Consider the following 23,676-nt stretch of genomic DNA (forward strand, 5'->3'; position numbering starts at 1 on the left):
AACATCTTACCTTCGACCGTGTCCCGCTAGAAGGTCGTTAACTCTAGGAAAACATCTTATAGCCACTCACTGGCAATCATACGTTCTTCGGACTCCCGACTCAACGACGGTGCTAGAATTGCCTTCCCGGGCCCTTTGCAGAGAGCATCTCAGGGAGTAGCACCGTATCGGATAGTGAGTAGTCGCTCCGTTCAGTTCGTGGCGGAATACTGATATTGGGGGTATCCTGCACTTATATGAAGGTATCAGGGGAAACAAGGCCACAGGCACAACGGAGACAATATACAGCCTGCATTTGACATCCCGGTGGTCACGTTCGTTACAGTGGCAGAACCGGCGAGCCAATGTTTCATGTATATTTCAAGACTGTTTGAGTAGAAAAAATCCGGTATGTGTATGTCAATGTCAATGTTTCGTCATAGCATGTTGGATGCTCACCAGATCATACCGCCGATGGAAACAGACTGAGCTGCTCGTTAATAAGATTATCGTTCGACGCCACAGTTACTGAAAAGGTACTCGTCAGTACTTGCTTACGACAGGAGCATGCATCGCAATGAGCAAGTCATGCGGGACAAAGGGCAGCGGGACTCACCAAAGCAACTATTGAGCGAAGGTATATCTTCAGCTGTCTACGGTATCTGAGATCTGGAGCTTGAGGTAGTCAGGACGCCTCGGTCACGCTCGTCACTTCTCCGCCATCATGTCCTTGAGACTCCTATGACGATTCGTACACAACCGACGCCATGTATCTCTTGCGTAGATATTACAGTGCACAGGTGAGGTCCGAGGATTCGAACTCTGGGCTGCTGACGTTTGAGGTTTAGGTCGGAAATTCCCGACGAAATACCGTGACAATGGCCTGAAATTCTGATCTGTCGCAGAGGTACGTTCGGCTGTCCGAACGAGACCTCTTGATCTCCGCAACAAACCAACTCCACAGGATGCAAATCCGACCGTGTAAGTGATAGCGATAGGCTACAGCCGTTGTCAGAAGGTCCACCACGAAATCACCATTCCAGAACAAATCCACTCGATGGGAAGGTAGCTTGATGTGTAATTTCAACGATGATTCCATGCAATTAACAAGGTCTCAAGTAAACTACTATAGTGCATGCCAGCTGCTCGATGTATGTGGACAGTAACTTACGGAAGTACGAATGAACGGTGGTGAGTTATACTGCAGGTCTGGGAAGGTCAAACTACTCTTCTAACATGCGAATCAGGTCCGAGGTAGTAATAGCCCCAGTTCTGGCTGTATGCTTCCTTTCGATACTCGCCGAAAGCCGAGAAGAGCGATGTCGTCCACTCCGAGGCCATCATCGCCTCCTACTTTCCAGCGTACGTCATCATACGGTCTATGCTTATTCTCCTAAATAATCATCTGCATTAACGAAGGAATAGACGTGGGACGCATCGCTTGCACTTACCTCAATGAACTTTTCTAGTTGCTGTCCTATCTTGTAGGCAAGTGATGCCACCGTAACAAGTTCTCCAACTTCGATCTGAGGTTTGAACTCCGGGTACAGCTGACCTTTGGCAGAAACTGGCCACTGTGAATAAAGAAATCAGCAATATGACCCCGAGGGGCGAGTAAAATCGTACCAAGAATCGTATTGTCAACTTGGAGCTTTCTCGCCCGTAGTCCTTGTTAATTACGATCTCATCACGCCGATGCAGTCCAGCAAAGTTCTTAGACAGAGCATCTTTCGCTGAAAAGAACATATTTTCGTTGTGGCGGAATTGGAATGTCAGTCCTTCGTTGGTATTAAATCCACGCGTGGGAGCGCAATGCTCTTGGGGAATCGGGTACACATTCTCTTCAACCGCAAGCTGATTCTGTTCAAATAGTAGCTGGTCCCCTTGTACTGGCTGGTTCTGTTGAACTTTTATTAGTACAGACATCCTAGGTCTCAACATCGCATACCTCAATGACAGCAGGACGTCGAAGAGCTTCTGCAATGGAAGGACAGCCTGAGGTGGGAGGAGGCGTCGGATGACGCAGTTCTCCGTTTTCCCACCTCGCCTGGGACGGCCCATGATTCTGTAGCTTAAAGTCAGGTTGGCTTCTATGATCGCTAGGCCGTTGGGACGCACCTCAGAAAATCCATCCTGATCGGTCGACAGGTTAGTACGACAGTCAATATCCACAGTTTCGCTGATGAACTCCATTTCTGTCGATCGGGAAGGGGGGGAAGAAGTTCTGAACAGTATGAACAATTGCTCTCTCTCTGGGCATTGCTAGTGCTTAAATATGTCTTCCTGGCTGCATGGCCAGCAGTGATTCTGGCTGTCCCAGGATATCTCTAAGGCCATTAGGACCACTGAACGATGTCAGGAAATGCGGAAGGTTAGATGGGTTGTGGATATCCCGGAGGTAATAGGACGGAAAGACCGTCTCTCTGGCAAAGTCTAGATGCAAAGTTGTGGTCAGTGAAGTTCTAAACAGAATGAACCACCTGCACGAAAGGACATACGGCTCAAAGATATCTGGAGGTCATGGAATCGAACAAATTGGATGATGAAAGCCTTCAAAAAACACATGCACATTTGAAGTTCAGTCGAATTCCGCACAGTGCATGATGTGTTTGTTATCTCTTTCGTATGAACAAGCCATATGGGAATCTGGATATCTAACGCTAGATGGATTCACCATACGCCACACGTAAATCTCGTTCACCACGCAAGTCCGGAACAGCAAAGTATCAGACAGAGAACAGAACGTAATGGTGGAGCTATCACTCACGAGGACTTTCACCACGTTAATGCCAGATCTTGGAAAGTGGTTGATGGCATCGTTAGTCTGTTGTCGCAGGGCCTTGTACTCGGCCATGGCTCGAACAGCGCGTGAGTGCATAGTGAAAATCGGTGGCCAGATATCCGCCTCTCGGAGGACACACCTCTCTGAGCTTCCTGGCGATCTAGTTCTTGTGGTCTCCTTGTTGATGTTGTACGGACGGTACGAACTAGGTTGAGCAAGCCAGATTGGTGCGATTCGAATCACGGGGACATTGTCGCGACTTACGCACAGATATCTAGACACAGCGCATAGTGGCTAATAATTGAACCACGGACTACACCGTCTCTACCATCGAAATGACCAGAACATGGCGAATGGAATGCCGTCGCTGCCATTACTGTTCGTGATTCTTGAGAGACATGGTAAGCGACGTACCTGCATTGGATTCAGAGACGTAGATATGGCGGTCTCACTCGCCGCCTTCAAAGTCTTTTCTAAGCTTCACCTCAAACCATGATCTAACATCATGTAAAGATAGCGGCGTGGGGAAGTATTAGCAATTACGGTGTGTGCGCCGCGGCCCTATTACGGCGTCTGCAGGCAGACCACCCTTCTTTGCGGGCATCCCCGCTCACACTCGCACCGCACAGCTACTATTTACAGCAGCGCAGAGGAATCTGACCTTCCGACAGGGTTCCGTACGAAATCACTCCTGTTGTTTGGCTCGGTCAGTTTTGCGCAAGATGGCGCAAGTTACAGACGCTAGAGGAAACGTGTATAAGAGGAAGAGCGGATAAGGTCACGTGCGGAGTGGACTGGTTCCGCCATCACCGCACCGTCGATTTCTCTCCGCATAATACTCATCATCGAGAAGACATTAGACTGGCAGATTCGGAGAACGAGGGAGTAGGAGATCCGGCTCCAACCATTCTCAGAACACGCCAGGAAATTCAACCCGCGAACACCTATAACTAACGATATCAGCGCAGCTCTAGAACTCACGGAAAGGTCACTGACCAGACAACGCTTAATACGCATTCTCGTATGTGCTGAAAGGGTGAAAATACTTGACATGGGGACGGATTAAGAGACAGAACGGTCTGGTGAGTCGTCGAAGAACGGTGGGCGCCCTCAACGTTCAACGTCGATAGTTTCTCAAATGGGCGGGTTACCTACCAAAACAGGAAGGCCGACTTCCATTATTCCAGCTTCGGCGCCTGGTACATAAGTCCCGTATCTAAATGTTAGAATCCAGTTTCTAGCGTTGAGTCGGAGGGTACGCGATGTACTTACAGGCTTCCACTTGCAGTCGCTTTCGCTTTCTCCTCACAAGCCCTGCGCATGCACAATCAGAATATTACATTTCACCTTGAATTCTCCACTCATAGTTCGGCTGTATACCACAGGACCTTATCCTCTAGGGCATCTTCAGTAACGAGGAATCAAAAAATCGAAAGAAGGGTACTGCATCGCAATTTCCGGGAAGCCAGGTAGTGGAACTTACATGGGCACACCCAGAAGTTCCCTGCAAGCTGTCGGACCGGTCAAAATGAAGACCACTTGGATATGGCACACTATGGAATGTGTGACCCATTGATGACCCATCATCGGTGAAGCTTTGAGAATGGCATCTGAACCTTTTAGCGGCAGAGAGATCAGACGGGTAGGGCTCACTAGTGGGTACCGGCTATTGAGGGGCGACGGGGATAGGTAGCATAAACGAAAGGTTTCAACGACCTACCGCCGCACTTCTAGTTGTCTCGATATGCACGGAAGGTTGGAACAACGTTCTCAACCACAAGACTCCACGCCTTCTGGGCTTTTCCGCAGACACGGACGCGCATTTCGATTCCGAAATTTCGCGCAGCCGGTGTTCGCGCGTGACGATCGCCGGTAAGGCAAGTTGCGATGAACACGGGATGCACCGAAGAGAAAGTGATCTTCGCCCGAGCGGCGTGGAACTCAAGAGGTTGGATGCCCTTTACCGGTGCAGGCAAAAATCACGGGAATCCGTTTCTCTGTTGATTCAGTCAGGCGGAAACACGGGGAAATAGAACTAACTAACCGATGAATATACCTCTCCAGGTTCTTGAATCAATACGAGATCTACTTCCCTGCCAGCCGTCGGAGCCTCAGGGTCACCTACAGTATTAGAGAAGGCAAGGACATTGATGCATTCTCCCCGACGCTGTTGTTCCAGGGATGATCAATATACAAGAATGACTCGAATCGCACGTCGGAGCCGCATTTGCACCAGGAAGGCTATATCTATGAGATTCTTGAACGCCATGACAGGATGTAGGGAAGGTGAACAGTAGCATGCGGTTCCATCGGGCGCGAGAAGAGTCTTTCAGAGGTGGCCGAGGACGTGAGTGCCGATGCAGATGGTATGTATATATGATATCAAGTCATCACCTTGCTCGCGAGACAGAAGAAGAGATGGCGTGCCGACGCCCTCCGAAGTAGGTCGGCGGGTGCGCAATAGAGATACGATCAGCTTGCACGAAATAGGCAGTATACAGCGGTAGAGAATTGCAGAAGACTCGGGGCCGAGGGGAAGAGAGCGATGCAGACGGGAAATGGAGAAGACTGAGCTTGTCACGGTAGCGTGCGCATCACAATTTTGGCATGCATGCCAGTGACTAATCCGTTGATTGGCGAATCTCGGGCCTATGGATGTACGTGTGAGTGTCGTAGTTTCGTCAATCGAGACTGCATAGCTCAGGCAGGAAGGTTCTATCTACTGAACGGCGAGCCCTGGCGAGGTCAAGCAAGAGTCCGGCTAGGTCTGGAGTGTGGATGGCGGGATCAGCCATCTCGCAGGCAGCGATTTGGGACAGATTTGGAAGGAAGCTGTGGCCCGGCTCGGATGGCACGCTCGCGATTGGATGACAGGACCAATGGCTGGAGACGATTGGCCTGCAGCCGAGGCGCCGATGCTCGATGGGCTGGCTTCGGGCTGGATAGGCGTTATCTGCTGCGAGTTCCAGGCCTCGAGCGCGAAGCAGGACGCGGCATACACGTTGGAGGCCATTTGGACTCTACGAGGTCGTATGCGACATTCTGGCCAACAACGCGAAGTTAGAAATCACAATCGCGGGTAGCTTGACAAAGAATGTGAGTGACTCACAAGCATGTGAAGACAATTCCGTAGAACGTCGGAAATGGAACCGAGAGGGGAAGGGAATATGCTCGACGGCGCTGGCGTGGAAAGCCGATCGGGCGAAGGTGGAATCACCGAGGAAGTAAGTGAACTGTATATATGTCCACAGAATTTCCGTATGTCGGCGCACAGAGGAGGTACACATGAGCGCTGCAGTGCCCCGGAGACGGAGAAGAGGCGATTGGCTGGGGAACAATATTATACTAGGAACGGGCCTCGGCGCCTGTGGCGCGAGGAGACTTGGCTCGCCTTGTCCAGCGCTCACTCCTCCGAGTCGGCAATTCCAGAGCGGTTCCATTCTCCTCTCCCTCTCGCTAATTGACTGTATCGACTGTTTAAAATGCGAACGCCACTCCTCCTATTTCCCCAGTTCTCCCCTCGTCCGACCGTGGCATCCACAACTCACCAACACCCTCATCATCTACCATGCTCGCCAGCTCTTTGAACATCCACCGCGCGAGCCTCATCGATGCTTCTCTCCACTCGCCTGCTCTCATGCAGATGCTCGACATCTCCGTCACGCGTGCTCTCATTGGTGAGTTTCCTACTCATCCAGATCCCATCTCATCTCATATCTGACCCGCCTCATCTACAGAGCACGTAGTCGACAACGTCGTTGAGACCGTTGACTTTGCGATGGGACGCCCATCCACTTCCACACGCGGCCGATCTCTCTCCCGAGACCCCCACCACGCCGCATTCACCGCCTTCGCTGCAAATGTCATCCACAAAGCGGAGGTCACGGTCCCCGTACTCCTCACCACCCTCGTCTACATCTCGCGTGCGAGGCCGCACTTGCAGATCTCGCTCGAGAAGTGGGCATGCGAGCGCGTCTTCCTCGGCGCGCTGATTGCCGCGAACAAGTACCTGAACGACCGGGCGCTGAAGAATGTGCACTGGGCGATCTGCTCGGGCGTGTTCGGGAAGCGCGACATCGGTCGGATCGAGCGGGAGTTCCTAGACGTTCTCGATTTCGAGCTTGGTGTGAGCGAGGCGGACCTCCTCGCACACCACGCGAACATCATGGCGTTCTCCCAGCGCCCTCGCCTGACACGCATCCGCACTCGCGCACGCACTCCATTCCCCACTCGTCGCGCGTGCTCTGCATTCTCGAGCGACTCTAGCGACTCGAGCGACCTCGACTCGGATTCGGACGACTCATTTGCGTCTTCTCCTTCGCCATGCACCCCACCGCATGCACCATATGCGCCTACACCCGCCAAGCCGTCGCTCCCCCGCATCGCCGACGCGCACGTCGATACCGTACAGTCGCACCCGATGTCTGCAGCACTCGAGCTGCTCATGGCGTTCCCCATGCCCGCCTCTCAGCCATGCCAGTCTGCACATCACTATCCACGCTTTACCGCTACCACGGCGATGCTGGCGTGATTTCTCTCAAGAAGGACTGGAGATGTCGTCAGTCGATCAAAAGTTTTCGTATCACTGCATATTATTATTCGTTCGCTGCATTTTATGATACCCTCACAACAATTACTGTACCCGTATGTGTAACCACAATTGATGGACGTTTCCTGCTTCAAAAACTTTGTGCCTTGAGATCCTGCGACAACATAAGTGCGAATTTGTGTCAGGTTTGTATTATGAGCGTGAACAACTCATCCGACACCATTCTGCATTCCGCGGTTAATTAAATTTCACTGCGGAGCCTTAAATTACGACGCGTCGCGACGCGTTCAGTCACGTGCATCCACCGAAGCAGAAGGTTGTTCATGTCTTTCCTCTCTTTCTCCATTACTTATCGTCGCGGTGCAGAAAGTGGCCGAGCTCTCGAACAATCAAGCAAGACGCGGCACTGACAAATATTATATCATAGCCTTCGGGCACCGATATCTTGACGACACTCCCCTTACACGCGAACTGTCACAGCCTAGTAGCTCTCGACTCTAGTACCGGCACTTGCACCTCTACGTCTTTCTTGGCTTTTAGAGTGTCCTGACTTGTTAATACCCATGTCTACTAGAATGCAGGGCGTTCGCGTTGCTTTCGTGGCAGTGCTCTCGCGACGCTCGCGGTGACCCAAGTGGGCTGCTGGGCACCATCCGCACACATCCTTAGCCTCGAGGTATTCCATCAACACTCTGGGGGACATTCGAAAGAAATGAATCTGACTCACCATGTGCCCTGCCCCCTCCACGCACCTAGCAGATGTGTACTTTCCTTGTGTACAGACGTTGAGTACATAGTCTTGTATGGCCCGTGGCCTGAAATGATCAGCAATCAAGCAATATCGGGAAAGGGGTGGAATGGAAGTTAGAAAAGATGCTGAACTCGTTCCGACGTCGGAGTTCTGCAGCAGACAAATGTTTCCTAAGCAGTATGGTTTTGATACGAAGCGCGCTGGGTTTACTCCCATCTTCATGTGAAGGTCACATCTACACTGGTAGTGAGCGAGGAAGACCTATGCCTCGACTATTGCACTCTACCTATGGGGTAAAAGTGGTTCTTGATGAGCCGGAGAGCTGTTCAAAGCCAACGCGCTACATAACGAGTCGTGTATATGCCATGCCTTTGTGAATCGCAAAGAACGCGATCAAATTGGGCAAATCGCGATCTGTCACGAACGCGTTACAGGTTGTTACGTCCACGTGATCCCAAAGCGGAACTGTGGCGTCAGCCACTGGCCCGAGTACAAAAGGCCAACGGGCGACGCAGACTCCCCAAACGCATCTTGACCTTCAACTTGCATGTTCCCACTCCCTTCACGTATCTCAATCAATGGCCACTCACCTATCCTCATCCCTTCCCTCATCTGCGTGATGCATGATCACTTACCTTCAGTCTCTGGCTGTTGTCGCCCAGAACGTTTGGCCACCAAGATACGTCTTCACTGTGCATGCTATCGACATGTGCTGACTGTCATCTCTTCTCCCATTCATCCTCACGGTCGACCCACATGGCAGCTTCGATTAGTAGGTCACGCCACACTGGAGTCAAGACAGGTGAGGTATTAATGTGGCGTCATCGTCCGAATGTTCGTGTGGCTGACCATCGACATATACAGGCAACTGGTACGCTGTTTGGCTTGTGTGCGTCAATAGCATTCCAGAACATTCAGCAGCGTAGCAAGAACACTTCGACAAGAACATCCTCAAGCCTGACGATGTCGACACCGGCGACCCGATCAACGGGCGAAGAGGTATTCGACGTAGGGGGTCGAAGAAGAAAACAAGAGCAGTGGAGGCACACGACGAAGAAAACTGCTGATCGACGGCGAAGAGCCACACGACGTAGGAGGTTGAAGAATAAAACAAGAGCAGTAGAGGCACACGATGAAGAAGAAAATGACCGACCGATGTCAACAGGAAGAAGCAGGAGTTAGATAGAGAGTACAAGGTGCGTCCCGAGGTACGGATCGATGTGCACTTTCGCCCATCGGTCCTGGCGCAGGCCTTTTTGTGGCCCTTGGGATAAGTACCCGCTGCCACTCATGACGAGCACGTGGTGGGGAAACCAACGTGCGCCAAATTTGTGTCTACTCTTGTTCGTGTTATTTTTGTGGTCTTCGTTACGTTGTTTGCCATATCGAGGTTGGGGGGAGTGCAAGAGCAGATATTGTTAATGATTTGCTTGTCCACCAGTTGCCAGAAGTGTGTCTCAGTTGTTGCTGTCACATTGGCAACATAAGTATACTGACCTACTGCAGTGTCCAACAACGCATATCGGACACTGGAGAACTGCCCCCATGCGTCTCGTGCTGTACACGACTTGGCAGTCCGGCGTCAGACAGTAGTGGAACTCATCTGGCCATGCGTGGATGTGAGCAAGGAATGCAGCTGCGAGCAGCAGTGTTTCCTCCAGTGGAGAGAGGATGTCGCACAGGACTGATGTGCGGGGATCGGATTACCTCACATATGCGACCTACTGACCGTCTCTGCCCACTGATTGGATGCAAAGCAGACTCGACAGGAAAAAGTCTGGTCCGGATAGCAGAAGGAGCTGAAGACATGATCTGCCTAGTAGGAATGCCCGCAAGGCAGTACACTCGGATCAGGAGCTGCAGGAAGAGTACAGAAATGGTCTAGTAGCACATGTAGGCTCGTAGATACAGCCTCTAGTTACCTGCAGGAAGACAGTCGTTCCTTTGTAATAGCACCTGGACCTCACATGTTACTAAGCTAATTAGCTTGCCATATGGGGTGGGTACGGCAAGCTAATTAGCTTGCTTCCCCTATTTTAGACATACTGCCAGTAACATACCAAATAGCTATGCTTTCCCCTGCCGGCACAAGTCCTCCGGCTATTGCGAATGACCCGAGGCTCCCGATGATGCAATCTATAGATAGCGGGAGGTCTGGGCAGTCCATTCCGCCCGGCGTTGAGTATACTGTCAGCTATTCCCGCTCCCGCTGCCACGCGCGTGGCGCGCTGTCCCCGCCCTCGTCAGGCACGACGCCGATGCCATTTTCCCCCTACTTTCCGTAGTTACTGTTATTTTTCCTTCGTTTTTTTCGCAGTCTAATGTAAATAAAGTGTAGTATAGATAGCTGAGACAGTCAGCATCAATAAATCAATAGTCTTCTGTATTATGAGGTTGAATACTGAGAACAGCCGTTTCTAACACACTACGCGATACGGGCTATATATTTAGCAATGGAGATGCATCAGTTACGAAGGGCGAGGGAGCAGGGCCAGCCGGCACGAACACAAAAGGAGTAGAGATGCCGGGTGCGAAGGTGGCAGGAGCACCGGGCGCGGAGGTGGCAGAAGCACTGGGCACGGAGGTGGCAGGAGCACCGGGCGCGGAGGTGGCAGGAGCACTGGGCACGGAGGTGGTAGGAGCACCGGGTGCAAAGATGGAAGGAGCACCAGGCACAAAGATGGAAGGAGCACTGAGGGCGGAGGTGGCAGGAGCACTGGGCGCGGAGGTGGCAGGAGCACCAGGCACGAAGATGGAAGGAGAGCTCGGCACGAAGGTGGAAGGAGAGCTCAGTACGAAGGTGGAAGGGGCATCACCAGGCGTGAATGTGGAAGGAGCATCAGGCACGAAGGGGGAAGGAGCACCACCGGGTGCAAAGGTGGAAGGAGTACCGGGTGTGGTGGCAGCAGCTGCAGGGATGGGAATGGTAGGGCCAGTGGCAGTAGGCGAGGCAACGACAGGTGCAGAGGTAGTATTGCAGGCAGAGGCCAAGGCAGGGGGAACATGACGGCGATGAGTGGAGGGACGATGAGGAGAGGCAGCCAATGTGAAAGGGACAGAGACGGGTGGGGCAGGTTCAGAGGTGGCGGTCGAAGATGGGTTCGTGTTCTCATTGCCGGCGGCTTGCTTCTTCCTCGGCCCCTTCTTCATGCCTTTGTCCGAACACTCCTTGCGAGTCTTCTTCTGAACTGTGAGGGGGTTGCCGTCAGCACCTGTGACAATGTTGATGAAGCTGCTGAGAGGCTGGATGGTCTTGGCCTTCTTGTGCACTCCTGCACCATTGGCTGGTGCATGACATTTTGCGCTGGAGGACATCTGACTGGATGCACCCTGACCCACGATCAATGCTGCAGAGGAAGGGGATGAGGTATCGTTATTTGCAGACCCAGCCCCTTCATTGATGGTCATCGTAGCCCTGACATTATCGTCAATTGGCTCACTGTTGGATGTGGTGGACTCGGGTGCAGGTGACTGCACAGGGGATGTGGGTAACACACCGTTCAGCTCATCCTCCTCGCCCTCATCCTCAGCTGTCGGCCCATGCATCTCCCACATTCTTTCTTGAAATTGTTCCTCCTCCCACTTCTTGTGTTCCTCATTGCTGAGAAGCTTGAAGTGTGTCGTGCTGCTCTCCCATGCACGATACAGGAGCTGCAGGTCACCCTTGTGGGAGATATCCCCAGGGCTCTTGAACTCTTTGAGTGGCCAGTTGACGACGGTAATGCGATAGCGAGCCGTTATCCTCTTCTCAAAACCTTTGTAATACATTTTCGAGATTTTTAATGGAGAGATATCCTCTGTAATCTTCATCAGTCTCATACAGAACATAGATATTATATAACACTCATGGAGCTTCTGAATAATCAATGCACTTATCCTCCACTTGAGGTCGAGTATCTCCTCGACATGATTCATCACAACTCCTGCAACGAGTAGTCAGCTGTGACCTCAATCGACATGCGATCCTCTCGATGCTCACCTTCCATGCCGGAGATGCCGTAGGATTCCATCTTGATGGCAAATGTCAGGATGTCGGTCTTTGTCTTCAGGTAAAAGTACTCAGGAAGGCAATCATTACTGGCATAGACGAAGGGCTGGTTATACTGGTCTGTGCTTGAGCGAACTGCAAAGTAACGTCTCAGTGCCGGTACGTTGACTTAAGCCTTCGAGCTGTGGAAGTTTAATCAATATAAAATTGGGACAATCGAAGGTGCATAAGTACTTACCTCACGAGATATGTTGTTGAGAGTAGAACGAGCATCATGGAACACGTTGATGGGGGCGTTATGCTTGGCTGTCGCCTTCAACTGTCATAGCTCATCGACTTCCTGTATGTGGTCCTCTGTCGCAGCTACCTTGTCAGCTTCGCTCATGACATTCCATGTTGCCGATATCTCCGCCATGTACGCAGAAGCTTTCTTGTGCAGTGTACCTGCTGGTAGGGCTGAAGGACACATAAGTAAGTGAGTATGCAGACACAACTATCCCGAACATAGTGGGACTCACCTTGGTTCATGCACTGAACCTCCATGCACTGGAAGACATTCCAGCGGCTCACTTTCCTCTTCAATGAGACAAGGTGAGAGCGCTGCATGACCTCCTGGTGGTAGTACTCAATATTGTGAGAACTGAAGCGCTCCTGCAGGCGCGCTGCTTACTGCCATATCACATCATGGGCTTCGCGAAGCGCCTCCGCATACATCTCCTTACGTTCATACCTCTTCCCTTTGAGGTATGCCTTCTGGGCAGGTGTCTGCACCACGGCCTTGCACTTCGTCCTGGACCTCCACGGAGATTGCGTTCTGGTCATATTTTTTGAAGCGACCATTTTACGCTTTTTGTTAGAGAGGCACTGAAGGCCGCCATCTTGAGATGTCTGTGCCATGAGAAAGATAAGAACACATCTGACACATAAAGATGTTGGCACCTGTCAAGAACGTGTATTCTGAATCCCAGGATTGTCTTCTTCAACAAACTCACGTGATATAATTGGTCATGTCAGAATCACTGTTAATATTATGAAGTACAAAATCTGCAGCAAAATAGCTACGACATATCATACAGAATCATGAAATAGGGGAATGTATGCGAGAGTGTGGATTATAAGTCGTTGCAGCCTCCCATAGGAACTCTACCTCATCAACCACCATGCCTCTCACAGCCAGATAGTTGACAAACTGCTCGAGCGATTGGCTGGTCAGGTAAGCCTGATTGATAGCCAGCATGGCCTCGACGTTGCCGGTGTATCCGTGGGTGTGAAGGTATCAATCCACGAGATAACCAAGCTTGGTGTTGAGGGGTACATCAGCACGCCTGTCATAATTAGTTCTGACTATTCCAGTGAGCGATCACTCATGCCTATAACGGATGGTCACAGGTACAGACGCACGAGAAGAACTAGTTGAAGTGCCATGATGGGATGTCGAGACAGCGATAGAGATCGGAGAGCACATAGCAGCGTTCCGGAATGCTGGAGAAGAACTGACAGGTGTGGAGGAGACAGTGACCAATGGGCTGCGAGGTGGGGTCGAAGGTAAAGCAGGCGTGCCATGGCTATTCTCACCGAGCCTTAAGCCTGGTAGACACACAAAATATTAGTGGTTTTACTATGTACTTCGACACGATCAAATACGACTGGCTTACTTGCCATTATGGACACAGGTATGTTGACTCCCAAATGACCTGTCGAGGGTTGAGCAGCGGCAGGAGAGTGAGGTGTCACAACTAAGTTCTGTCAGCTTCATGAAGTCGCATGCAAAGCGATCAGACTTACCTTGTGTTGGTGCCCACGCTATACTCTGCCCAGTCAATGTTCCACCAGCCTGCATTGTGCTCTGCATACTCGATGTCTGACTTGCCTGTACGGTCCTTGGCATGCCCGATCTCTGACTTGATAATGCTAGCTTCACAGGCTCTGGACGAGGTCCTTTGCACATATAGTACACAAGAGCATCAGCAAGGACCAAGAACAATTTGTGCTTCTGCTGACAGAAGCCCAGGATCTGCTCCTTTGCTTCGTTGCGGCCATCCCTAAGTGATTGCGAGGTGATCAGAGTTTAATTCTATTGACATGACCGCGAAACTCACCATCTTAGATAGATACCAGTATTTTTACCTCGTCCCACGGCGTAGTAGCGCAAGTCTACAAATTTCTTCATAGTGTTCCTAACCTCATGCGAGTTCTGTAGTGTATCCAAGAGGCCCTCTAGGTGTGCGTGCTCATCATCAAAGACAGCCTGCAAGGTGACTGCTTCCTCGACTTCAGCAAGCTTATGTAGCTTCAAGACAATTGGGAAGGGCTCTGTATAGATACCCAGTGCAATCCCTTCAGGGCTTGAACATCAGAGATCGTGAGTTGCGACAACAATACATTGATAATGCAATATTACACTCACTGATCCTTGTATACTGTCATCAGTCCAAGCCGATAGACAACAAAATAAGGTCCATCTGATGGCAGTGTAGCAGTGAGGCCTCGCATGTGGGCAGGATCAAGAGAGTGGTTGAAGTGGTGGCACACAACTGGACTGTGGCTGCACAGGCAAGTCGCGAGTCGCGAGTTGCAAGATGTTCAGTCCGATCGTGCACTCGAACTGTGAGATCAGTTCGTAGCGGACAGGGCATAATTTTCTAAGCTCCACTAAGTATCAGAATATATTTCTATTAGTTCACCCCTGGTGCAGACCATTTTTTGTACACCCCCAATGCTTGCGAGACTCGGAAGTTTGAATTTGGTCAAACTGTACTCCAACATCTGTAACAGTTCTGTCGCTCATCCATCTAGCACATTGCCATAAGAACTAATATTGCTAAGAACTACATGACATGCTAAACTGCGAGGTTGCACATATAATCAACTATGCTGCCAATATTCCCCTGGAGCTCGTCCTCCTCCTCCTCCACTTCAGGCTTCACATCATCATCCAGATCCAGGGCCAGTGAAGAAGAAGCCAGAGGAGGGGCCATAATCACAGACCCCTTCTGCTGCCCAGGGGATGGAGCACCAGTGAACCCATTCAATGCATATAGCCGCTGAAGTCGCATAAGGTGTCGAGCATTCACATTGTGGTGGCGTTCACAAAAATCTTCTACCGCTCCACAGATCAAAGCTTGCTGCTCCTTCAGCTGGTTGATGACCGCCATAAATTGCAATTCCTCATCGCGGATGGATGTATGAAGACGGTGCACCTCAATGTTGCACCGCTTGAGCTCGACATGTGCTTGGGCAATCCGACGCGCCTGCTTCATTGCTTCCCGAACAGCAGGCCTTGTCCACTCCTTCTGACGGACGTCATTGCGGGTATCCTTGAGAATATGGAACTCGTCGATGAAGCTGTAATGAGAGACCTTTGTCCAGTCAAGGGTGGGATGTGGAGGGACAAGGGCATTGGCGGCAGCATTGTACACCTTGACAGCATTGCAAATCGCCTTGCAGTGGACCTGGAGCGATTTGGCGATGTGAGTATGGACCCAATACGCTGGGGGGGGTGTATGAGTCATAGCGATGCATGAATAAAGTCTGTTACTTGCCGGTCTGGGAGAGATTGAGCTTATGCAGTTCAAACAGATGGCACACAATGAGACGCTGCAGGTTGTCGAGAGCACGATGGTACTTGCGAGTGGAAATGTACTTGACAGTGGCGATGTATTCGTTATCAGTTGGCTGCCAATGATGCGCTATGCCCATCTTGACTTCTATCGCAATGACATCGTGATGGATCTTGGCGTGGCGTTCGGAGAGGTAACATTTTTTCGTCTCAAGCTTGCAAGTCTGGGATACATCCGCATTATATGCCACATGCCCCGATGTTGGCTCCATGAATATATAATCATTGGGTGTTGTGGCGAGGAACTGGGTGGATGTGTTCTCGAGCTGTGCTCTGCAATGAGATATAATCAGAATGATCGTGCACAAGAATACGAGCATCCAAACTTACGTGATGGTGTGCAACTCCTGGAGACTTTCGACGTAGGCCATGGCATGGATATCCCACTCGGGTTCCTCACCAAGGCTCTTGAAGTATTCGCGCTCTTCATACGACCACTTGGCCAGATCTTCATGCATGATCTGAAGAGCCGCTATAGCTTCTTCGAGTGCAGCTCCGTCCTCCTCGATGATCTTGAGAGCCTGGACATAGTTGTTGAATAACATAGTGCTGAGATTGGCATACTTCTCCATATCCCACTGGTGGAAGAAAGCATCGATGAAGAGGCACCGGCGAAATCCCGACGCATAGCGTGTGATGGTGGCAAGGTTGTTTGATGCGCTAAATATCCTTTTCATCGTCTTAAGGTCTTCAAGACCCATACCTTCAATAATGTTCGGGCGATTCATGAGTTGACAAAGATAGTTGTGGGAGTAGCCGTGGAATGCATTCATGCAGCAACGGCACCAGCACCGTTGCCATTCAGGTTCCAGCGAGCTACGCTGTATTGTACCCTCAAAGACACAGCCAATGTCGTAACCTGCCAGTGTCTTGTCACTGAGCACTTCCAGCACCTTTGCAATGGTAGCAAGCAGATATTTTGCCCTAATTTACAGGTTAGTGAATTTTTATGGCATCTGATGTAATTGACTTACAGCTCACCGCTACGAACCATGTCGATTAGCCACAGGATGAACCCATGAGGACACACGCTCACAAAGATCCCAGTCTCTTCAAAAATACCCCACATGCATTTTTTTTCATCTGCCGCCGCCGCCTTCCAGTTCTCCGTGCAAGGAACGATAATGTCGCTGAATGCCCCGTCAGTCAGGTCCCCTCCCTCTGGATCTCCGCAATTGATGTTGTCCTCCTGGCCATGTTCTTCCAGGTCATCACCATTGCTTGGGGTGCTCGAGGTCTGGCGTGGTGGCACTTCATCCGCATACTTATCGACAAATTCCTGCAACAGATAGTAGTCGCTGTCAACAAAGACTCGGGTATCACCTTGAATGCAGTTCTCAACCTGCGCGATCTGCTTCAGCGAATTGTTCCCATCCATACAGAACATGCGGCTCCACCGGCGTGGTGGCTCTCCTTCAAGCTGCGGGACTGTGAGTACTATGATGCTCAGACTGCAGCCTGACTACTCACCTCATATGTACAAGCAGGGCAAGTGTTGAGCACCTGCCAGTTGGGCGAGTCCTGGCTGCCGAGTGCCGAAAAGACATGCTTGTCAACAGCACGCAGAATTTCGAGATAGATTTCAAAAGCGTCGGAAAGGAGGGTGCGATAGTGACGGCAATACGGAACCTATCACGGCGGGGTAAGAATTATAAAGATAAATCCACAAATATTACTTGCCTTGTAATAATGGCACAGGAGCTTACCGAAGGCTTCAATGCTGAATGAAGCCTTGATGAGCCTCAAGCTCCGGAGGAGCTCCAATGTCTTGAGTGAGATTGCCATGGATGGGAAAACAGGCGATGTCCCTAGGTAGCCATTGAGAACGAGTGCGTGCGTCATGGACCTAGAGTCCTCTGCATGAGAGATGGTGGCCGATGAAGTGAGAGAGTAGAAATCCATCACATTGATCATGAAGTCATAGGGGGAAGGGTCATCCGTAGTTGCAGGCACATTGGGACGCTGTTCAGGAGCGTATTTCCAGGTAAGATAAGCATTGATAAGGTCAGGGATGAGGGGCCACCAGTTCTCATCCATCCTATACATGCGCTGGTGCCAAGTGCACACATCTTTATACCATCGTGCCTTCCACCTGTATACAGAATGTTAGAGGATGAATAACTACCATTCATAATACATACTCAGAGCTGATCCCGCACAGCATGCACGAAAGACACATCACCTTGAAGGACCTCGGGTAAGTCTTCTCACTCCATGTCATCCTGCAGTCTCGCAGATGAAGTGTCATGTCCTGCGTTTGGTGCTCCTGCTCCTTCTGCTTCCCCGGTGTTAGCAAATGGATTATCGGGAGTGCTCACATCTCCCATGGGAATGTCATCTTCTCTGATATCTGAGAGTGCTTGAAGACTCTGAGCACCCAGTCCTGTGAATGATATGAGCTGGACACAGGTCAAGATCCACCATATTACTTACCTGTGACTGCCAACCGATACTGCTCCTCTGCTCGCTGTTGTTCCCGGGCAATAGCCTTCGCACCATAAACAGCTTCGCGGTGGTGCTTGGCATGTCGAGAGGACGATCCACCAGAGATTACAAGAGATGCTACATGCACTGATCGAGACATGCCCTGGCAGCGGGTGGCTCACGTGCCTCCCGCCATCATGATGACAGAAACATTGTGGATGAGGCGCCGAGTGTCGTAGATGAGGTGCTGAGTGAGGCTGTAGGCGCGGAAGGTGCATACAAACTATGCACGTGATCTTGTTGAACATCAGGCTTAATGCGAAAGATAAATGCTGCATTACAATAAACTAATAGCCTGCATTAGTTACATTAGACTGCGAAAAAAACAAAGGAAAACTACGAGAAGTAGGGGGGAAACAGTGTCGGCATCATGCCCGACGAGGGTGGGGATGGTGCACTGCGTGCATGGCAGTGGGAAAAATGAAGGAAAAGTAACAGTAACTACAGGAAATAGGGGGAAAATGGTGTCAGCATTGTGCCCGATGAGGGCGGGGATGGCGCGCTGCACGCGTGGTGGCGGGAGTGGGAATAGCCAATGGTATACTCAACACCGGGCAGGATGGACCGCCCAGACCTCCCGCTATCTATAGATTGCATCATCAGGAGCCTTGGGTCATCCGCAATAGCTGGAGGACTTGTGCCGGCAGGGAAAAGCATAGCTATTTGGTATGTTACTGGCAGTATGTCTAAAATAGAGGAAGCAAGCTAATTAGCTTGCCGTACCCACCCCATATGGCAAGCTAATTAGCTTAGTAACATGTGAGGTCCAGGTGTGTAATAGAGGCTGAGATCATTATTGATGACCCGCTGAGAAGTCCCCCATGGGAAACTGGACTTTAAATGATGTCAATGGCAATTCGATGCACAAATATTTAGTGCTCAAGTCGCATGCAGCCACAGGTGCGAAGCAAAGAGCTCTCATGGCATGATCGATCCACCTGCAGACGATGCCCATGGCAACATCGCTGTATTTTCCAATGTACAGATGTATTCTCAACATATCCTTCAGTCTTTCCCAGATGTCCTAGCCTGCATTCTTGTCACGGAGTGATCAGTGCATCAAGGCCATTCTGAAAAGTGTTCAGCTGCAGGTATGATAGACATAGAAAATAACATGAATTGCAGCTGTGTAGCATACATGCATAAGTTCACGAACGAAGTGATTAGACATGACATTAACATCTCTGCCATCTTGCTGCCACTGATGCCTTTTGGAAATTATAGTTCAGTGCCAATGACGCAGCCGTCCCTTTCAGTGTCTGGCACGTAGCTCAAAACTCCCACGGGGGACTTCTTAGTGAGCTCCCGGATAATGATCCTCGACTATAGCAGATGGAGGATGCAGGCATTTTTTCGGCACCCTCCGAGGCGAATTCATCGAGACTATCGCTGCTCTAAGTATGTACAAATTTATCCAGGACCATTTTGATTTCCTCCACCTGAACATGTGCTCTCAGCTCACTGAACCTCTCCGAGAAGATGGATTATTACCTAGCAGCCATCATGTTCAAGCGTGCAATGCATTCCATTAGCAGCCTGCCTCATCCACAGTACTTCTCTCGCTCAAGTGGTAAATCTTGCATTATCTCTGTTTATTTCCAGTCCTGCACACGATGATTTTGAGACATCGCATTCCTTCTTTGGCATAGAAAATATCAGTTTCCTTGATGTTATGAGCCACTAGTACATGCACACTCATCACCTGCCTTCCCCTTAGCAGAATCCAGCTTAAATAGACACCAACAGTGCATTTCATAATTGCATGAAATGCCTCTCATTGTGCTTAGTCAGCAATGTCCATCGATACCCGTGGTACCATATGTCTTCTATTTCAACCATATCAGGGTTCAGCCATTCCTCTTGCTGCACTACCCCCCTTTTCAATGAACATCTCCAGCATGACTATCAAGATTGGTGTATTCTATATCAACTATGTCCCTATGAGCTGTCCATACTTTATGCTGGATGTTGACAGTACAGTACATCTCCAAGAATCTATCCACTGATATGAATGATCTAGTACGATCCTCCATCATTGCAGATCACCACTGAGGTGCTAGAGAAAAAAATCAATGCATATTTGAATCAAAGTGTCTCGCCCACTACGTAAGTGCTCAGTGCTTTATCTCAGTATTGCTCTGAAGGAGTGCACAGGAATGTTGAGTCTCGGCAGCGTGACTTCAGTAAGATGAGCATGAACGAGCCGCTTCCAGATACATGGACACTCGAAGCATGCGGCATTGCTGATGGCCAGTCTGTGATTGCAAGTATGTGGTACAATCGCGCAATTGCACTTGGTACTGACTGTCAAACTGCACAGTTCAAACCAATACAATTAGACCAAGGCAAGTTTCCACTGGTGATGGCAGTCCGGACATCTTCCTGTCATCTCTGTCAAAGAAGTAGATGGTGGCTACTGGAATGCAGTAGGCTGCTGATTCACAAGCACATAAAGAGGCTGACAGGTCTCTTCACCAGGTGTCACTATCCCACCCTTCCTTGAAGCTTGAAGTCCTGACCATGCAGCTTCCTCCATTTACTCCTTTGCCTTTGCAGTTATTTTTTCCTCAGCAAGTAGTGTATAGTGGAATTTTACTATGGTTGTTCCAGAGGCAAATATACTTGCACACATGCTCGCATTATATGCTGACGACCAAGCAGCCATCGCCAATTCCCTGTTATAGGTGTTATATACAAGCATCTTGAACTGCACCAGCAACTTCTCATGTAACTACTGGCTGCGAGGCCTTGAGGTGTACAAACATCAGGGTATATCCTCTGTTACACTGAGCTTATTTTATGCAGACTTCACCACGCTGAAGCAATTCATGAACAACAACTAAATTGATTTCACAAGTGAGAACCTCGTTGCAGGCATAGGGTGCTCAGAGAGATCCCGAATGCATGTACCCTTTTCCCCATCTTCAAGTTGTTGACAATATCATTCTGAAGGAATACTTCTCCGAGTGGGGCACAAGCTGGAATATATTCTCTTGCATATCACAGCTACCAGATAGCCCAAAGTCTGTTCTCGATCAGAATTTGCTGTCTGGTGGCATGGTACATTCATCTTCCCTCGGGACTCTTTGGCATCATGACCGATCATAGCGGAGATGGTCTGTCACCAATGCACACAAAGAACTGCAACATCATCACATCACCTTCAACTTAGCTTCTGGCATCCGGTGCTGTATGTCTCAGGAATACCCCAGGGCAGTTAATGCTTGGAGATCTACTGCGGAGAAGGCTGGATCCCACAGCTACATCTCAAGCCTATCCTCTGCCTCTCAAGGCACCCATGCTAGTGTGAAAAGGTTAAATGCAGTCAGGCATGCACAGAGATGAGCACAGTGTGGTCCATATTATGCGAGATGCTAAGCTAGTCCTTCCTCTGCAACATGGGAACATTCCATGTCCTGCAGGCCCGATCTCTGAACTCATATGTCTGCTTCGCACCACAGTGCCCGGGTAGAAGGGGTTTCTTGCTAGTACCTAAAGACTGGACTATGTCAGTCATGACTTACTGAGTTGTCAAACTCCAAGATCCCAGAGTGTTTTCTGCTCAACTCTGACCTCGATGACATCTGTTATCTACCTATCACACTGATACAACACCTTCCAGTTGCATGCTCTGTGAGGCTTTAGATGCCACATTCACTGTGATGCAAATGAGTTTTGATTCAGCTGGTGGCATTGCGATTACTGCCAAAATTTCTGAGTCAGGATTCTTTAGTCTCAATGGATGAAGTTGTCCAGTATCGGCTCTTCCTTCCACATCTTCATTTATGCGCCTCTTGTTGAAATACCCGGTGAATGTTATTGTCCATAATTCTTCTGCTTTCACCTTGCCCTATCCAATCAAATTGAAGGAACCATGGACATAAGTATCTCAATTGCCATGCAGCATGGTGACGGGGTGTTTCTCATTGATTGGTGTTCAATCAATGATCATTACATGGTCTCCTGTTACTCCTCGATATTTTATATTACATTCTCACGCATTCAAATTCTAGAGTGTTTGATGCATGTATTCAGCATCTAGAACCAATGGCAATGTTCTTGCCCTGACTTCTGAATCTAAAAATGTTGACGGACCATAAGACTACACATAATGGACTTGAGGCTGTTGCAGAAGAATGAATGATTAATACATGGTGAACCAACATAGTTGTACAGAACAAACACACCTCAAAGCCTCCTGAGAACATGCAAGGGCTTGGAGCATCTAGTAGAGAAAGTAAGCTTCTTGCAAAATCACAAAACAAATCAGTGAAAGGATGCCCTGATCCTATTTACTGCCTCAATCACAAGATAAGAAAACTAGCTGATAGCTCTAAGCACACCAATGGGGGACAGATGGCCAGTTCTCGCTTGAAAAAATGAATTCTCACATGGCACATACTAATACCATTGTGCAGCATAGCTACCGAACATATGCTACAGTCTTAAATCAAGATTAGTCAAAGGAACCTCAGTTTCCATATCCATTCAGAATTTGTGAAGAAGACATGCAGATGAAACAGCAGGCACATACTCGCACAGCTTATCATTGTCCTCTATTCTGAGCAAATGCATGTAGTCTCTAAGTCATTCCTGATGAGTTCTACAAGGAGCATGCAGAGCACGTGAAGCAAGAGTGGGCTTACAAAGGCATTCACAAATATTATTCTGACAGCACATTTATCTACATTGATGTGATAAATCAGGACATGGGGTGAGAACTGCATTTTTTTGAATAAGAAAAACCCACTCTGATGTCTGTATCATCTGATCATTGCACAGTACCCTTCCAAAATACATAATAAGCAGTTATCGTAGAGCACAACTGGCAGTCTGATGCACAAAGAATAAACTGACAGTATAACAAAGGTTTGAATGAACATGCATTGAATGGGATTCCGTGGAACAAAGCAGACAAACAGAAACTTGAACAGCACTCAATGATGTTGCTTGCCATGCCGGGATCGTATTTTATAGCCTTTACTCCTAAATATGCTTTGTGCAAGGAAGCTACAGCACATGCTGGCAAAAGACATACAAATTATGGGCACTGAATGGCAGTGAGCGGCCAGAGTGTACAAGGGAACTTGGAGCTTCAATCAGACCAAATTTAAATCAGTATCATGGACTGTGAGATGTTGAAGCTTCAATAACCATCCTTGAATAAAGACATAACATAGCTTTGCGCTACATGTGGCACAATTTTACTGCTCCAAGTACTGGACTAGTGGCATTTGTGGCGCCTCATTCACCAATGTAAGAGATTGAATGCAATGCAATAGTTAACATTGGCCCTCGGCGATATGCAGAGTGTATGACAAGTTTGCATACCCTCAAATAGGTACTAAGATGTGCTGTATAAGTAGAAGGCAGTGACTTCTGTCGAGTCATGATCTTATCAGAGATGCCGCATCAGGAAAACCCAACTTTTACTTATGGGACTTATTTCGACTTTTTGTCCTTTTTTGCCTTATTTAAGGCCCATAAGTTTCCAAAAGTCGACTTTTAAGCCTCTAAGAAAATA

At 49.4% G+C, this 23,676-nt stretch overlaps 8 protein-coding genes across 8 annotated transcripts; 2 read left to right on the plus strand and 6 right to left on the minus strand.

The window, feature by feature from the left end:
• Positions 1 to 546: 546 nt before the first annotated feature.
• On the plus strand, positions 547 to 855 carry SCP_0901400 (hypothetical protein; the record flags this gene model as incomplete). Its single annotated transcript, XM_027761373.1, has 3 exons — positions 547 to 616; positions 665 to 779; positions 828 to 855. 3 exons carry the CDS (start codon positions 547 to 549, stop codon positions 853 to 855), a joined length of 213 nt encoding a protein of 70 aa, XP_027617174.1.
• A 367-nt stretch (positions 856 to 1,222) lies between these two features.
• On the minus strand, positions 1,223 to 2,172 carry SCP_0901410 (hypothetical protein; the record flags this gene model as incomplete). Its single annotated transcript, XM_027761374.1, has 5 exons — positions 1,223 to 1,372; positions 1,431 to 1,553; positions 1,606 to 1,878; positions 1,928 to 2,044; positions 2,098 to 2,172. The coding sequence occupies 5 exons, from the start codon at positions 2,170 to 2,172 to the stop codon at positions 1,223 to 1,225; spliced, it is 738 nt and encodes a 245-aa protein (XP_027617175.1).
• Positions 2,173 to 5,522: 3,350 nt separating this feature from the next.
• SCP_0901420 (hypothetical protein) lies at positions 5,523 to 5,774 on the minus strand (the record flags this gene model as incomplete). Its single annotated transcript, XM_027761375.1, has 1 exon — positions 5,523 to 5,774. One exon carries the CDS (start codon positions 5,772 to 5,774, stop codon positions 5,523 to 5,525), a length of 252 nt encoding a protein of 83 aa, XP_027617176.1.
• Positions 5,775 to 6,329: 555 nt separating this feature from the next.
• On the plus strand, positions 6,330 to 7,292 carry SCP_0901430 (hypothetical protein; the record flags this gene model as incomplete). The annotated part of the gene is made up of 2 exons (XM_027761376.1): positions 6,330 to 6,438; positions 6,499 to 7,292. The coding sequence occupies 2 exons, from the start codon at positions 6,330 to 6,332 to the stop codon at positions 7,290 to 7,292; spliced, it is 903 nt and encodes a 300-aa protein (XP_027617177.1).
• Positions 7,293 to 10,500: 3,208 nt separating this feature from the next.
• On the minus strand, positions 10,501 to 14,542 carry SCP_0901440 (hypothetical protein; the record flags this gene model as incomplete). Its single annotated transcript, XM_027761377.1, has 11 exons — positions 10,501 to 11,984; positions 12,041 to 12,138; positions 12,197 to 12,231; positions 12,288 to 12,368; positions 12,417 to 12,505; positions 12,568 to 12,711; positions 13,451 to 13,636; positions 13,705 to 13,785; positions 13,835 to 14,091; positions 14,149 to 14,394; positions 14,457 to 14,542. 11 exons carry the CDS (start codon positions 14,540 to 14,542, stop codon positions 10,501 to 10,503), a joined length of 2,787 nt encoding a protein of 928 aa, XP_027617178.1.
• A 347-nt stretch (positions 14,543 to 14,889) lies between these two features.
• SCP_0901450 (hypothetical protein) lies at positions 14,890 to 15,561 on the minus strand (the record flags this gene model as incomplete). The annotated part of the gene is made up of 1 exon (XM_027761378.1): positions 14,890 to 15,561. One exon carries the CDS (start codon positions 15,559 to 15,561, stop codon positions 14,890 to 14,892), a length of 672 nt encoding a protein of 223 aa, XP_027617179.1.
• Positions 15,562 to 15,583: 22 nt separating this feature from the next.
• SCP_0901460 (hypothetical protein) lies at positions 15,584 to 17,705 on the minus strand (the record flags this gene model as incomplete). The annotated part of the gene is made up of 5 exons (XM_027761379.1): positions 15,584 to 15,941; positions 15,999 to 16,592; positions 16,643 to 17,088; positions 17,139 to 17,193; positions 17,365 to 17,705. The coding sequence occupies 5 exons, from the start codon at positions 17,703 to 17,705 to the stop codon at positions 15,584 to 15,586; spliced, it is 1,794 nt and encodes a 597-aa protein (XP_027617180.1).
• A 170-nt stretch (positions 17,706 to 17,875) lies between these two features.
• On the minus strand, positions 17,876 to 18,252 carry SCP_0901470 (hypothetical protein; the record flags this gene model as incomplete). Its single annotated transcript, XM_027761380.1, has 2 exons — positions 17,876 to 18,051; positions 18,102 to 18,252. 2 exons carry the CDS (start codon positions 18,250 to 18,252, stop codon positions 17,876 to 17,878), a joined length of 327 nt encoding a protein of 108 aa, XP_027617181.1.
• Between the last annotated feature and the right edge of the window lie 5,424 nt (positions 18,253 to 23,676).

This window comes from Sparassis crispa (assembly GCF_003851025.1).
Source record: "Sparassis crispa DNA, contig_000008F, whole genome shotgun sequence".
Lineage (NCBI taxonomy): Eukaryota > Fungi > Basidiomycota > Agaricomycetes > Polyporales > Sparassidaceae > Sparassis > Sparassis crispa.